The sequence below is a fragment of the Camelus dromedarius genome, chromosome 18 (assembly GCF_036321535.1).
Source record: "Camelus dromedarius isolate mCamDro1 chromosome 18, mCamDro1.pat, whole genome shotgun sequence".
In the NCBI taxonomy this organism is placed as follows: Eukaryota; Metazoa; Chordata; class Mammalia; order Artiodactyla; family Camelidae; genus Camelus; species Camelus dromedarius.
The window spans coordinates 31633405-31649953 of record NC_087453.1 but is presented as its reverse complement, the minus strand read 5'-3'; the positions used below and the strand labels follow the sequence as shown (position 1 = coordinate 31649953).

Sequence of the window (16549 nt, the reverse complement as noted above, 5' to 3'; positions counted from 1 at the left end):
AAGAGCATTGCTCAGTATGAGGTCTAGAATGGAAGGTGAAGGCAAGGGTATAACAAATGCTGTGTATTTGGGAATATAGGGCACTTACTGGATGTCTTCCATGAACCAGCAACATGCTAGTTTCCAAGATGAACGAGACAGACCCTGTCCCTGCTCCTGACTTCCTGACCTCCCTCCAGGTCCTCACACCTGTCCTATAGGTCTGATGGATGGTGATCTTCCTATTCTAGTGCCAACCTTTGGCTCTCATCCTTGGTTCTGTTCTGCACATGAACTTTGGACAGCATCTCTCTTCAATTTTCCTGGTGAACTCCGGACCCAGTTAAAAACCACCTCTTTGTTCTTTCCACAACATGGGGATATGCAAGGGGCTTTCTTTCTTCCTAGATGTGTTCAGACTCTAGCAAAAACATCTGAAATCCTTATGAAACAGATTTAATAAATTATTGTGACTTGATAGGTGTGAGGTCAAGGGAGAGGTAATAGAAGTATCTTCAAAGAGCATCATCTTAATATTGGTAAGAAGAAATAGGGACTTAGAAGGAGGACTGCTTATGGGGGTGGGGAAGACAATGAAAATACATGTGATCTGCTGAGTTGGAGTCGTGATTGTAAGTGGACATGTTTGCTGGGCACTTAGAAACATGGGAAAAAGGTAGAGGCCTAACTGAAATAGAAGATCTGGGCCTCAACAACTCTGAGGCCCATGTGCATCACTGTTGAAGGTGAATGTGATAAAGGACAAGATAAAAAGAAGAGCAGGAAGTTTGGGGCTGAATTTCAGGACTCCCCACTTGTAAGGGCGCCATAGATGAAGGGTGAGTGAAGGGCGCCCATTGTGGGTGACTTCAGAACCCTGACTTAGTGGTTCATAAATTTACCCCTTTGGTTGACTTAGAGGATGGCAATGTCACATCAGCACATATAACAGAGAAACTTGCAAGACATCAAGACCATCCTGGGGAGAAGGGCCAAGATGATGGAGTAGAAGGACACTCGTAACTCACCCTCCTCCACGAATACACCAAGCCTGACATTCATGGACCCACCCATCCAATCAGAACACCTGCTGAACTTTGACAGTACATCACCTTCTTCAAAAGACAAGATACGCCACCAATCTGGTAGGAGACAAGGGAAAAAAGGAGGAAGAAAAAGGAAAATAGTGTGGGATCAGTCCTGTGGGGAGGGAGTGGCAAAGGAGGAGTAGTGCTTGTTCGCTGGGTCTCCCCCTTTCCAACAGAGAAGTCAGTGGGACAGAGGGAGAACCTCAGAGGCTTGGACTTGTACAGAACTGCCCTTGACCAACAGAACTAAGTTAAAGGGGCACAAAGGGTCCCTGCAACCCCCAGCCCTAGACACAAATCAGCAGGGTAGGACAGGTTAGGCTGCCCAAGCTGGAGGACTCAGGCCAACTTTACAGAGGCAACCTCAGGGGACTGCGGTGGTATTGTGCACTGCTGCTGGGAGGGTATACATATCAGAACAGCCTGGGTCTCCCATAAAATATTAAAAACAAAAAAAGCAACGCAACACTGCCGGTGTGCACTAGGGAGAGGGGAGCCATAGCCTTTGTCTCTGCAGAAACGTGGCACTATTTCTGGCACATTCTACGGAGAAGAGAGCAGGGTCTCAGCCACAGCCACCATATTCTTAGGTGCCGGGATCCCAGGCAGAGGTAGGTTCAAAACCTAATCTTTACCTATGGGCTTTGAAACCTCATAGGCTGGACTGAGATTTGTTTACAGCCCCAGGCAAATAGAAGCCTTCTGCATCTGTGTCTCTGAGATCTCACTCTTCTAAGACAAATGAACACAGAGCAGAGGCAAGGGCTGGTTTTCTTCCAGCTGGCCTACTGAGCACAAACCTGATGTGAAGCAGGAGCAGCACTGAGTGGGTAAGGAACCTGCTCAACTACCATGCAGGAGCACAGCAAGGACTTGGTGTTGGGAGGGGGTGTGACCCACCCACCTACCACCACTGGGAGCAGCACAGACCAGGGGCACAATTGGAAGGCCTCTGGAACCAAGGAGCAGAGTTTGCACAGCAAGGCAAGGGCAGGAGCAACAACAACCACAGAACAAAAAGAAGGTTCCATTCACTCAATAGCCAGGGCAGGCTCTGGTTACCAGAATACCAGCCACACCCCAAACAAAAGGGCTAACAGGCAAAAGGCATCAAAAGAAGATATGGAAAACATTCATACTTAATAAGGAACTCTCAACAAAATTAAGAGCTCAGAGTGTCTACAGGAACACATTAACTATTTTTTTCTTTTTAATTTTTTAAAAATTATTTTAGGTTTCTATTTTTAATCCCTTTTAAAATTTTATTTTAAAATATTTTATTAATATTCACATTCATGTTTCTCCTCATGCTTGTGTGAAGCTTTCTCTTACTAAAATATTTATTATTATTTTCATATATCTCAATTTCATTTTAATTTCTTTTTTTGTTCTTCTATTATTGATTATACTCTGTTTTCAAATCTTTATTTCTTCTTTTAAGTTTTTAAAAATTTGTCTCAGCACAATTTTTATTTCTCTTCATTTTGTTCTTCTGTTATGGATTATATTCTGTTTTCCAACTTTTTTTTTATCTTTTAAATTTCTTTTTCTTTTAGTTTTATTTCTGCAGCCACTTTAGATAAATGAATAAATAAATAAACCCCTTCAGGACCAGAGTAGATAAATGATACTCCATAATCCACAGTGACAGAGAGATATAAGTAAAATGAACAAGCAGAGGAACCACTCCCATGAAATCCCCTGAAACAATGATCAATGAAATAGGCCTTGATAGTCTACTAGATCATGATTTCAAAAAAGGAGTGAGTAAAATACTGAAGGAACTAAAATATGTCAAAAAGAAAATTGAAATGATAAAGAGGAGCCAGTTAAAATTGGAAAACTCAATTCCTGAGGTGAGTGCTGACCTAAGGTTGTAAAAAGAAGGCTATGCAGAGGAATGAATAAATGACTTAGAAGACAGGAAAACAGAAATCACCCAATCAGAACAGCTGAGAGGAAAACAAATAAAAAGCAATGAAAAAAAATAAGTATAACATAAGATAACATAAAGCATGCCAATCTATGCATAATAAGGGGCACAGAAGGAGAAGAAAGAGCAAAGGGGATTAAAAAGGTGTTTGAAGAAACCATGACTGAAAACTTCCCAAACCTAAAGAAGGAGTCAGATAACCAAGTATAGGAAATATAGAGGGTCCTAAACAAGCAGAAAAAAAAAAAAAAACAAAAACAAAAACAAACAGACCCACATCAAGCCATATTATAATCAGGATGGCCAGGGTAAAGATAAAGAAATGATTCTAAAAGCAGCAAGAGAAAACAAAGATTGAATTACAAGGGAACCACTATAAGGCTTTCAACTGATTTTGCTACACAAACACTACAGGCCAGAAGGGAGTGGCAAGATATATTCAAAGTCCTGAATGTAAAAAAGATGCAACCTAGAATACTTTATTTGATGAAGCTATCCTTTAGAATACGAGGAGAGATAAAGAACTTCACAGACAAGCAAAAACTAAAAGAATTTGGCAAAACTAAACCTATGCTAAAAAAAATATTGAAAGGTCTACTCTACATAGAAAGAAAGCAGGACCCTACAGAAAGGAGAAAACCATAACTGGAAAGGCGATAACTACAATGAATTACAACACAATAAATATGAAATTGTAAAAGAGGACATCACTCATTAAGGGTAGGAGAGGGGAGCAAGAAAATATGGAGTTTTTGTTGTTGTTGTTGTTCTCAGTAGGATGAGTTTGAGCTTATATTACTATCTGTCTAAAACAAACAGATATAGTAATGGGTTAATGTATGTAAAAAACAGGGTAACCACAAGCCAAAAGCTTACAATAGAGTCACAAAAACTAAAGAGAAACAAAAACAATACAAAGAAAAATTATCAAACCACAAAAAGAAAAAGAAAGGAACAAAGAAAATACCAAATCACCAGCAAAACTAAGTTCAAATGTCAATAAACATACATCTATCAATACTTACCGTAAATGTTAATGGACTAAATTCTCCAATCAAAAGACATAGAGTGGCAGATGGGATAATAAAACAAGAACCAACAGTATGCAGCATACAAGAGACACACTTTAGGGAAAAGGACAAACAGCTTGAGAGAGGATGGAAAGAGATATTCCATTCAAATGGAAATTACAAGGAAGCTGGAGCAGCAATACTAATTTCATGCAAAACATACTTTAAACAAAGCCCATAAAGAATAATGATGATGATGATAATAATAATAATAATAATAATAATAATAATAATAATAATAATAATAATAATAATTAAAAGACCAATACAAGATGAGGATATTACACACATTTACATATATGCATCCAATATAGGAGCACCTAAATGCATAAAGCAACTACTAACAGATATAAAGGGAAAAACTGATGGGAATACAATCATGGTGAGACTTTAACATCCCATTAACATCACTAGACAGATCTTCCAGACATAAAATAAATAAGGCAACAAAGAAACTAAATGACACAATAGTACAACTACACTTGGTTGATATTTTCAGAACATTACATCCCCCCCAAAATAGAACATACATTCTTTTCAAGTGCACATGGAATGTTTTCTAGGATAGATCATGTACTTGGGCACAAAAGAAGCCTCAACAATTTTAAGAAGATAGAAATTATTTCAAGCATCTTTTATGACTACAATGCCATGAAACTAGGAATCAACTACAGAAAAACAAAGGAGAAAGGAATAACAGAATGATATTAAACAACATGCTACTAAAAAACCAATGGGTCAATGATGAAATAAAAAAAGAAATTAAAAAATACTTTGAGATAAACAGCAATGAAAACACAACACCAAGACTGAATTAAGAGGAAATTGACCAGTTGAACAAACTGATCACTAGAAATGAAATTGAATTAGCAATAAAAAAAACTCTGTACAAATAAAAGTCCAGGACCAGATGGGTTCACTGGGGATTTCTACCAAACATACAAAGAACTCATACCGACCCTTCTCATACTTTTACAGAAGATTGAAAAGGAGGGAGTACTTCCAAACTCATTCTATGAAGCCACCATCACACTGATACCAAAACCAGACAAAGACATTACCAAAAGAGAGAATTACAGACCAATATCACTGATGAACACAGACTCAACTATCCTCAACAAAATATTAGCAATAGAATCCAACAGCACACAGAAGAGTATACACCATGATCAATTTAGGTTAATCTTAGGAACACAACGATGGTTCAATATATGTAAATCAATCAATGTAATACATCACATCAACAAGAGAAAGGACAAAAACCATCATCTCAATAGATGCAGAAAAAGCACTTGATAAAATTTAACACCCATTTATGGTAAAAGCTCTCACCAAAATGGGTATAGAAGGAACATACCTGAACATAATAAGAGCTACTTATGACAAACCTACAGCCAGTATAGTACATTCCCACTAAAATCTGGGACAAGACAAGGTTGTCTTATCCACTCCTATTCAACATAGTCTTGCAAGTCCTAGCACAGCAATCAGGCAAGAAAAAGAAATAAAAGGGATCCAAACTGGAAAAGAAGAGGTAAAATTGTCACTATATGCAGATGACATGATACTATATATAGAGAACCCTAAAAGCTCCACACAAAAACTACTAGAATTAATAAAATATTTCAGCAAGGTAACAGGATACAAGATTAATGTACAAAAATCAGTAGCATTTCTTTACACTAATAAAGAATCAACAGGAAAAGAAAGTAAAGAAACAATCCCCTTTAAAATAGCACCCAAAGGAATAAAATATCTAGGAATAAATCTAACAAGGAGGTGAAAGACTTATACACAGAGAATTATAGAACATTGATTAAGGAAATTAAAGAAGACATAAAAAAATTGAAAGCTATCCCATGCTTCTTGATTGGAAGAATCAATATTATTAAAATGGTCATACTTCCCAAAGCAATCAACAGTTTTAATGTAATCCCTATCAAATTACCCAAGACATATTTCACAGAACTAGAACAAATCATATTAAAATTTATATGGAATCAGAAAAGTCCCAAAATTGCCAAAGCATTTCTGAAGGAAAAGAATGAGGCTGGAGAAAGAACCCTCCCAAATTTAAGACAATACTACAGAGCTACAGTCATCAAAATAGCACGGTGTTGGTACAGAAACAGACATATGGCTCAGTGGAATAGAATAGAGGGCCCAGAAATGAATCCACAAACTTTTTGTCAATTAATCTTCAACAAAGGAGGCAAGAACATGCAATGGAATAAAGACAGTCTCTTCAGCAGGTGGTGTTGGGAAAACTGGACAGCAGCATGCAAATCAATGAAGTTAGAATACTCCCTCACACCATACACAAAAATAAACTCAAAATGGATTAAAGACTTAATCATAAGACAAGACACAATAAAACTCCTAGAAGATAACATAATCAAAACATTATCTCACTTACGTCTCAGTATTGTTCTCCTGGGACAATCTACCATAGCAATAGCAATAAAAGCAAAAATAAACAAATGAGACCTAATTAAATTTACAAGATTTGCACAGCAAAGGAAACTATTAGCAAAACAAAACAACCTAAGAAATGGGAAAAAAAATTTGTAAAAGATGAAACTGACATGGGCTTGATTTCCAGACTATATAAACAGCTTATAAGACTTAATAAACAAACAAACAACCCAATCCAAAAATGGGCAGAAGACCTAAACAAGCAATTCTCCAATGGAGATATACAAATGAACAATAGGAACATGAGAAAATCCTCAATATCACTAATTATCAGAGAAATGCAAATCAAAACTACAATGAGGTATCACCTCACCCCAGTCAGAATGGCCATCTTTCAAAAGTCCACAAATGACAAATGCTGGAGAGGGTGTAGAGAAAAGCAAACACTCCTACACTGCTGGTGGGAATGCAGTTTGGTGCAGCCACTATGGAAAACAGTATGGTGATTACTCAAGAGACTAAGAATAGACTTACCATATGATCCAGTAATCCCACTCCTGGGCATATATCCAGTAGGAACCCTACTTCAGAAAACACCTGCACCCCAATGTTCATAGCAGCAATATTTACAATAGCCAAGACATGGAAACAAACTAAATGTACCTCGACGGATGACTGGATAAAGAAGAAGTGGTATATTTATACAATGGAATACTATCCAGTCATAAAAAAGATAAAATAAAGCCATTTGCAGCAACATGGATGTCCCTGGAGAATGTCATTCTAAGTGATGTAAGCCAGTAAGAGAAAGAAAAATACTATATGCTGGATAGAGGGATGGACAAGACAGATGGATAGACATGTGATGAAATAAACATAATGAAATGTTAACTGTAGAATCTAGGTGGTAGGGATATGAGTAATCATTGTAGAACTCTTAATTTTTCTGTAAGTTTGCAAATGATCACAATAAAATGTTTGAGGGAAAGGCATTTTTTCCAGTGATAAAAACACAAACCCTGGGCTAGTCTGCACTATTAACTAGAGGTTTAATCTTAGGCAAATTGACTTAACTTTTGTATTATCAGTTGCCTCATATAAAAAAATGGGGATAGTCACAGTATCAAATGCAGAAAGTTGTAAAAATCACATACGTTTGTATCTATAAAGTTCTTAGCATAGAGTGTGATACAAAAGTTTCTTAAATAATTTTTTTTTAAAAATCTCATATACAGGGTCACAAATGTGAAAGCAGATTATACTGAATTTTCTTGGACACTCAACCCTGAGAATGCAGAATTTTATTATAACCACATGACAGGTCTACATACCCTGAGATATTAGTCATTATCCATCTAATCCAGGCACATTTCATCTCCTGCTAAGAGGCAATAGAATCATCTGAATTAATTAATAGTATTTGACTTCTATTTCTATCTCCTTCCAAAAATTCCGCTTGCTTAAATCATGCTCGCTGACTCCAGGCTTGGAGTTGGAGGTGGGGTATGGCAATATTAAAACATGTCCATGGATTATTTAATAATCATCCCATTTGGATGTGGGATGGTTCCATCCCCTTGAAGTTGATGGGCATGTTTGGGGCTTCTTCAACCTACAGAGCAGGGTGGATGCTGACCTCTGAGGCTAGCTTATAAAGGGCCATGAGATTTCCATTTCATTTTCTAGGAAACTCTCGAGGAGCCCTTCCTGCTGGAGAAGCCACATGGGGCGCACAGTCCACAGTCCTGGCTTGTCCTGTTTCTCACCCATCCCAGCCTGGGTGCCACACACGAGGGTGAGGAAGCCATCTTGCAGGCAAATCTCCTGGTCCAGCTATTCAAGGCCCAGCCAACTGAGGCCCCAGATACCATGGAATAGGGAAGAGCAGCCCCATGGTCTGCTCTGAATTCCTGCCCAACAGAACCCATGAGCATAACAAAGTGGTGGTTGTTTAATGCCACTCTGAGCTGGGATGGATTGTTATACAGCAGTGAATAACCAGTGCACCAGGAAAAGGCATGAAGCTCCCATAACAATCAAAATGAGAGGTAGTGGTGGCTGAGACCACAGTGGCTGCTGTGGGGGAGGTGAGGAGTGGTCAGATTTAGGACGTGCCTGAAAGTGGGATCATGAGTTGCTGACACACTGACTGTAGAATGAAAGAGAGAAATCATGAACCATGCCCAGGTTCTTGGTGTGAGCCCCTGAAAGGACAGAGGTGTCATTTACTGAGATGGGAAAGGCTATAAGGGAAGCAGGTTTGGGACAGAGGGAGGCAGTATCAGGAGCTCAGTTTTGGACATGTTCAACTGGTGATGCTTTTGATCATTCAGGTGAAAAGGTCAAGTAGGCAGTTGTAAATTATATACATATATGTGTATATACATGTATATATTTTATATGTAAGATACATGTATACACACACGTATACATATAGAGAAGAGACAAGGTCAGATCTTCATGAGAGATATGCAGTTAGAAAAGAGGAAGGATACAAGGACTGACAATGGGTTACTCCATTGTTCAAAGGTCAAGGAGAAGAGGAAAACCAGGAATAGAAACTGCAGAGGAACAGCTAGTAATATAGGAAGGTCATAACCTGGCAGCCAAGAGAAGAAGGTGCTTTAAGAAGGAGGAGCGATGACTTGTGTCAGGTGCTGTTGACAGGCCAAGGAAAATGAGGATTGAGAACCCATCTTTGGATGAGGGCATTCAAGGCTTTAAGACTGTCACTTACTGAGCGCCTATTAAATGCCAGGCACTGTCCTGAACACTCATGTATAATAGCAGTAGAGAAGGAAGAGGCAGCTGCAGGCTAACTTTAATTGATAATAGCTGCCATTTATTGGGTCTCTACTCCACATGTGATAGCTATTGGGAGCCTTACATATGCAATTCATTTAATCTTCCCCTTGCCTTGTGAGGAATGGCTCAGAGACATGAAGCTACCTCCCCCATGTGGCACAGCTATTAAGAGGCAAAACTAAAACTCAAACCCAATTCTAGCTGATGTCAAGGCCCATGGTCTTCTGGATATCATTGTTTCTTAAGCAGTTCCCTGGGAAATCCTGAAGGGTCCCTGGGGTGTGAAAAGTCACCAAGAAAGAAATATCTTTCTGTGGAGATCAGATTTACTCAAGGTTTTAAGGGAGGATATAAGTTTATAGTAAAAGAATTTTTACTATAGTATAATTTATATACCATATTATATAGTATAGTATAATATAATTTTTATATAGTATAATATAATTTATACTATAGTATAGTATAATTTTTTATAGTATATAAAAATTTTATAGTAAGAATTACAAATGTAAAGTGGAATGCAGAGTTCTAATATCAATTTTTAAATAAATGGATAACACATGTGGGCTTGTTGTCTGAGTCACTTTGGCTTATGTGTTGGTTTCTCTCCTTGGAACATCAAATTATGAATTTATCTTCTCTGGAAAAGCTGATTTACTGTTTTTTCTAACAGGGTTGTGAGAACTGAGGTTCTTAACCTGGGGATCATAGAAAGTCTGGGAAGACATGAACCCTCTACATGGAAAATTTTCTAATACAGACAGACTCACTTTTCTGTGACAGTGTCTACCAGCTTCTTAAAGGGCCCTTGACTTCCAAAGGCCAAGCTCCACATGGCAGAGGAAGAACAGTCAGGGGTGACTTGGGGGTAACGGGTCGTGACTTGCATGTGGCCATTTTCCTGGGCAACTTTTGAAGGCCCAGTTGTACCACAGCTGGACAACAATCATGGTGACCAAGCTACATGAATGCTACCAGATGAAGTTTGAGCTGTAAAACAGTGTCGGTTCTTTGACAGTTTGGCACCTAACATTTGAAATCAGGGCCAGTCAGGGAAACCTAGTAAAAGTGTTGGGTCATAATTGTTCCTCAGACTTGCACACTCTGGGATCAAGTGTTCATAGAACCACTCAGGGAAAAGAAGATGTAAGACCCATCTACTGTTTTTAAAAAATATAAATAAGTCTGAATTAAGAAGATCCAAGATTCCTTGAATCATTCTTCCTAAATGTGTATGAGAAAATAGGACCTTAACTATGACTTCTTATTCTTCTCACTCTTTCTGCCTGTAGTTCAGAGGTGACAGATTAGTTCCTGGTAGCAATGTCTCCCTGAAATCTACACTAGTGGAATTTTGAAGGATTATATGCAAATACTTCAACATCAGGAGAGTCTATCTCCCTTCCCACCCCATCAGGATTTCCAGCCTCTTGTGAAAATCATGAGATTTGTCAACATGAGACCTGTGTTTCCTCAGGAGACAATGAGCTTTGTTCAGGTAAACCCATTCTTACCACTTCCTATTGTCCACACCTGACCCTGCCAGAGTCCTAGTCATTTGTAATCTCAGCCTCTGCTGTAATCAAATGCTCTTCAATGTTGCAAAACTCTTGAATGTGACAGATGAAGGAAACTGTGTAGAACACTTTTGAATACTACTTAGAGCTATGCTCATTAGTGTCTCTTTGGATTTTTTTCCAAATGTTTAATCTAAATTGTGAGTTAGCAGATCAATGACTTTGCCTCTAATATGGTGGCAACCACATATTCTCACACAAATTTACAGATTGGTAAATTTTAGAATTCCAAGAAAACTACATTAATTCAGACCACTGAGACAGAGGTGAAAAAATTTAGTAAAAAGATTAAATTAAGTGTATTTCAAAATAAATGTAGTGGATTTCTTGATAGTAATTGAGTTAATGTCAACCTACCTCTAATAGAGTATTCAAAGAGAAACAGAGGTAAAATTAATGTATAAATAAAATTTACAAATTTAAAATAGCTGTAATTAATTTATAATTGGCAGATATTAAATATACCTAAACACAGGTATCATTTTAAGTAACAAAACACATTTATTCTTTTAATTGAAACATCTGAACCTGAACACACACAAGTTGCTTCACCTGTTTCTCCATAGATAACACAACATGTTCTAGACCTGCTAAGGCTGAATAATCACACTTCAAATTTGACAGCCTTCAGACAACTGAGCTTTTGCATTGTGGATATTTGAATTTATTTTATTTGCATAGACGAGCCAGGCACTCATCTTAATCACAGAGTCTTTAGGCAAAACACAAAATAAAACAGAAGTATAAAACTTAGGAAAACCCATCTCTGCCAGGAATGATGGTCAAAAGGACTCTCCTCAAAATGTAAATTCCAGCACAGAAAATGGTTGTGATTAGATTGCGAAATGATTTTTCCAGACATTTTAATGAAGTAGAATAGCTATGAGTTCACTTATTTATTGCTACTTAACAAACCAGCACCGTAATTAAGAGAACAATCATTTGTTTACCCAAGAATCTGTAAGTTGGGCGGGGCTCAGTGGGGAGGAGTCATCTCTACTCTGTGGAGTATCCCCTAGAGCAGACAGACCTCAGGTTGGAGGATCCATTTCTAAGTTAGCTGTCTAATACAAGTCACAGGCCGGCGCTGCATCTCAGCTAAGAGCACAGCAAGGGTACTTTGTTTCTCTACTTGGGCTTCTCCTGGGCACCCTGGGCTTCCTTCAGACATGGTGGCTGGGTTCCAAGAATGAGTGCTGTAAGAGGACTAGGTTTAAACTGTGAGGTTTTTGGTCAAGACCTAGTTTCCTTAAGGTCCCCAAAGCAAAATGAACTAAAACCAGTGACTGAGTATGATGAAAGTAAAGACAACTATATCCACATCACAGGAGGGAAAAAAAGGTCTTTGTCTGTCTGACTATACTGAAAACACGGCAAGGTTTCTAAGCCATAATGGAAGCTCTCAGTGGAAGCCAATTTCAACTTAGCAAATACCTAAATATATCTGACCCAACAGGGTCTGGATGGCCTTCCAGAAGGAGTTGTAGAAAAGGCAGCAGTTGCCCTGGTATTTCCTGCTGATCCTTGGGAATCTTCAATGTCCAAAGGTACTTACAATCTTGTAGGAGCACTTAGTAATGAAACTTTAGAATCCTGGCTTTTGTCCTTACTTAGGAGGGATTGCAAGCATCTAATCAAGTCTCTAACTCAGACACTGGAAGGTTGTTGCAAAACCAAGATAAAGGAGAGAGAAAGAAGAATGGCTTTGAGAGTGTCACTTCCCAAATGAGACCTGTCTCAGGGTCAGAGTGTTCCAAAGGAGGAGTCAGCCAGTGGCCAGTTTTATGGACATTTCAATAGCAGAGAGCATCTGCAGTGGGAGTGGTCTGATTCAAGGCAGTGATGGAGAGATTGTGGGTATTGGCATGGTTGGCCTCATGTGAATGATGAGGGTTGAGGGCTTTCTCTTCACAGGATACTCAGCTGGGAGAGGACAGCCCTAAAGATTGTGGTGGACACTTCCAAGTCTAGGGTAATGACTTTTGTTAAGAGGGGAACACATTTGGGAGACCACAGCCTCTTCACACACCACCCAAGTTGCAGAGTCCCCCTCACCTCCTTCATTTCACTGGATGCACAGATTTTATCCACTGAATCCTGGGTTGGCCCCCAGCCAACTGCACCTGTCCTGTGATCTTAGAACAATCTGACTTCCCCTGGTTTTCTAGTCATGGATGAGTGATGGAGGATGGCACGGGTTCCCTGCCCAGGTTCTCATGTCCACCAGTGAAGCTACCTGTGTGGCTGTGCTGATCTGCTCTTGGAGCAGGTGAGCTCACCCCCTCTGCTTGGAGCTGAGGGACTGGGCATTGGTCAGAAATGGGGACTGCCTGTTTACCAGCCAGTCCAGCAGACTGGCTGCCTCTTTGAACAAGCTGACAACATTTCTCAGGTTCTCCCTCCTCCTCCTCCTCAGTAAGTTCCCATCAAACATTCTGTCCCAGCAGGAGCCAATTTTTTTTTAAAGTCTCAAGATTGAAAATAACTCAAAGGCTGTTTGGTTTCTATGTGCAGCCTGTAACAATAAGCCACCCTTTCTGGAGTGTCTTAGAAAGGAATGCTTGTGATGTCAAGTTTCAAAGAAAGACTCTGGCTCCAGATCAAGCTGGGAGCTGTAACAGTGCTCCACTAAACACCAAAAAGCAGTCACCTTTCAACCAGAGAGGAATTCCTCCTGTCCCAGGGGAGACGCTATCCACTCCCCACCCTGCAGGATCTCGGCCTGGTTTGCTTTCACTTCCTCTTTGTCTTACAAAGCAGGATGAAAGCGATCTGGTGTGATTTCTTGATGGGCTCAAGTTTAGCTGAATAGTTTTAGCCTTCACAATCACACTCCCCAAAACGCTTGAGAGAAAACAGAAGTGTAGCTAGGACGTGTGCAGGTGAAAGGTTAAGGCTCTCAGGTCTCTGTGTGTCCTCTTTTGCGGAGAGAAGAAATTCCTTCCTTAACCCACACACAAACTTTTTGGTAGCTAAGTGTTTAAAATTAGCTAAAGCGAAGAGTCAAAACACACAAAACACTTCCCAAAAAGGATTTTCAGTTAAGAGAGCTTCAGCTTTGCCAAGAAAGACTGAAAAGCTCAGATCGTTGAGAGCAAGGGAGAGGGCTGGACTCTTACCTGGGCTTCTCTCACTGTCCCGTTCTCTGTGCAGTTTTCACTGTGACTGTCCTCGCTCTGACTGTGAAGAGTCCCATTGCAAACAGCTCCACCTCCAGGATCAGCCATTTGTGAGAAATGATAGACCTGGCAGGTTTTCCTCCACAGGATCTTGGTGAGCTCTAGTTTTGAAGTTGGTGAGGGAAAGAGATAAAGCACGTCTGCTGAACTGGAAGAATCCTACCAATCAGGCTTTTCCGGAAGAGGAGCAACGGCCTATATTTTGGGCTGATCTTTGAGACTAAAAACAGCTACCTTTACACTCCTCAATTCACTGTGGCCTCCATGACAACAAAACTGCTCCTGGAACTACAAAGGAGGTGCCCATGCTGGGTCCCTGCTTTGACTGAGGTGACCAGGAGGTTGCAAACCCCAGTGGCAAACTGGGAGGAGGCCGGCAGGGAGGTGGAGAATCTTTTAAAGATACACACACACTTCTGTCAAGTCAGTGCGAAATTTACCTCCATCCCTCCCGCAGCTCCCTCCTGCGTCTAATTACATCTCTGGTTATAAACCAAGCTCAAAGTCAACATTTCTCCTTGCAGTAAAATAACATTCTGAAGTGCTTTTCAGGGGCAACAGGGAGGAGAGAATGTGAAGTTACTGTTTAATGAGTACAGAGTTTCAGCTGGAGAAGATAGGCAGTTTGGGTGATGGATAGTGGTGAGAATGACAGTGTGAATGTTTTTCGTGCCACTGAACTTACTCTTGAAAATGGCTAAAGTGGTAAATGTTTTGTAATATATATTTTACCATAATATAAAAATGACAAAAAAAAATCAGGACCCACATAACGTTGAAACCAGTGATATAAAGGAGAGGAACTAAGTCCAGTGAGACAGAAGTCTGTGAGATAGAATATTATGGCTGCATTACCTTTAACATAGGACCTTGAGAAAGCTATTTTCTCTCTTTTTACCTCAGTTTCCCAGTCTATAAAATGACAAACTTTTTTTTTCTGTGAGCTCATGTCTGATGGGGTAGCAGATAATGGCTCAGATTTGTTAGGGACACAGGTGATGTGAGGCATGTGGTGACTTCAGCAGCCCAGCCCTGGGCACCACTGGTTTACTCATTAACTCTGATTCTCTCCATGCACCCATCCCCAGAGGTCTGTTTTCCCCTCTCACCATCTAAAGGCATGTGATGACATGGTTTGTTGGACAGTGTCAATCATTTACAACCTGTTGAGTCCTCCCATGCCCACCCTCCTGGTTCTTCCAAATTGAGGCTCCTTTAACATCAGGCACTTAGAAAAGAAACCCATTTATTGGGTCAATGAACACAAACAAACCACAAGCACAACAAAAAGACAGAAGTAACCCTTGTTGTCAGAGCCTCATTTCTGGTTCTCAGCTCCCTTGGGCAGGCTTTCTTTCCCCTCCAGGAAAATAGGACTGATGGAAGAAAGGATCACAAGTTTTCTCCCCCTTCCAGGATGTGCCTGTGAAGGTGTTCATTTTTCTCATCTCCCAGAGACCTGAAAGAATAAAATACAGTCTTTGGGCAAATCCCTTTTGTGTCTTAAGATAGCATTTTTCTTGCATTTATCCCCACCTTTATCATCTGAGCAGAACTAGGTTTTCACTAGTCTCTTCTGTGGCTGTTTCACTGGGATTTGTTGGCTTCCTTCTAGACTTACATATAAGAGAGAAGAAAATGGAAGGAGGGGTGCTAATAAATGCGGGCTTGACTCTCTCAGTTTACTTAGAAAGACAAATTGAAAACATGATGCTATTTTGAGTGAACTCCATAGACCCACAGAAAGTTATTTTTTGAATAAGGGTTTGGAAATAAAACTTCTTAACATTAGATGCTTCATCCCCTTCTCCATTTCTTCTCTTCTTCCTTTCCAACCCCATCATCTTAAGAGTTTCCTCTTTTTTCTTTCATTCTACCCTTCCTCTTCCCCCTCTTTTGCTTCTCACTTTCCTTTCTTTTTTTTTTTTTCACAAGGGGCAAAAACCATTTATAAAGAAAATATGTCAAAACACAGCTGAAATCTGCTATGTTTTTTCTGTCCTAATCTCAATTGCCAAGTGTAGATCATCATACAGTGAACTTCAGGGAGTATCTACTACATGTTCTCATTTCTGAAACTGTTCTCCTCATTGCCATATTGGAAGATGTGAATTTGCCTGTGCATAAAATCATTTTTAAGCACCAGCCATTTGGCATCAGGTATTGTAGGTATGGACAATCAGTGTTGGCTATGGCTTCACATCATCTCCAGTCAAAATAAGTGGGGATATCTGTTTGAATGAGTGGTAGCTTTGAGAGTAAAGACATTCATTGCTACTGGTCTCAATATTTGTTTCCCCTCTAAATTCACATGTTAAAATCCTAACTCTCAAATGTGATGGTTTGGGTGGTGAGGCTGTTGGGAAATGGTTAGGTCAGGAGGGTAGAGCACTGCTGATGGGGTTAGTGCCCTTATAACCAGCCTGAGAAGCTCCCTTAGTCCTTCAGCCTGGCAAGGTTACATCTGATGAGGGAGTTATCAATGAATGAGCCCTCCCCAGAT

The 16549-nt window shown here is 39.7% G+C and overlaps 1 protein-coding gene across 2 annotated transcripts in view; it reads right to left on the bottom strand.

The window, feature by feature from the left end:
- LOC105096266 (serine palmitoyltransferase 3) overlaps positions 1 to 14552 on the bottom strand; it is a 150909-nt gene extending 136357 nt beyond the window's left edge. For both annotated transcript variants that reach the window (XR_004131009.2, XM_031434252.2), the window contains exon 1: positions 13987 to 14552. Coding sequence is in view for 1 of the 2 variants with exons in the window: in XM_031434252.2 (XP_031290112.1) it covers positions 13987 to 14094 (108 nt within the window). In the remaining variant the exon portion in view is untranslated. The remainder of the gene's footprint in view (positions 1 to 13986) is intronic.
- Between the last annotated feature and the right edge of the window lie 1997 nt (positions 14553 to 16549).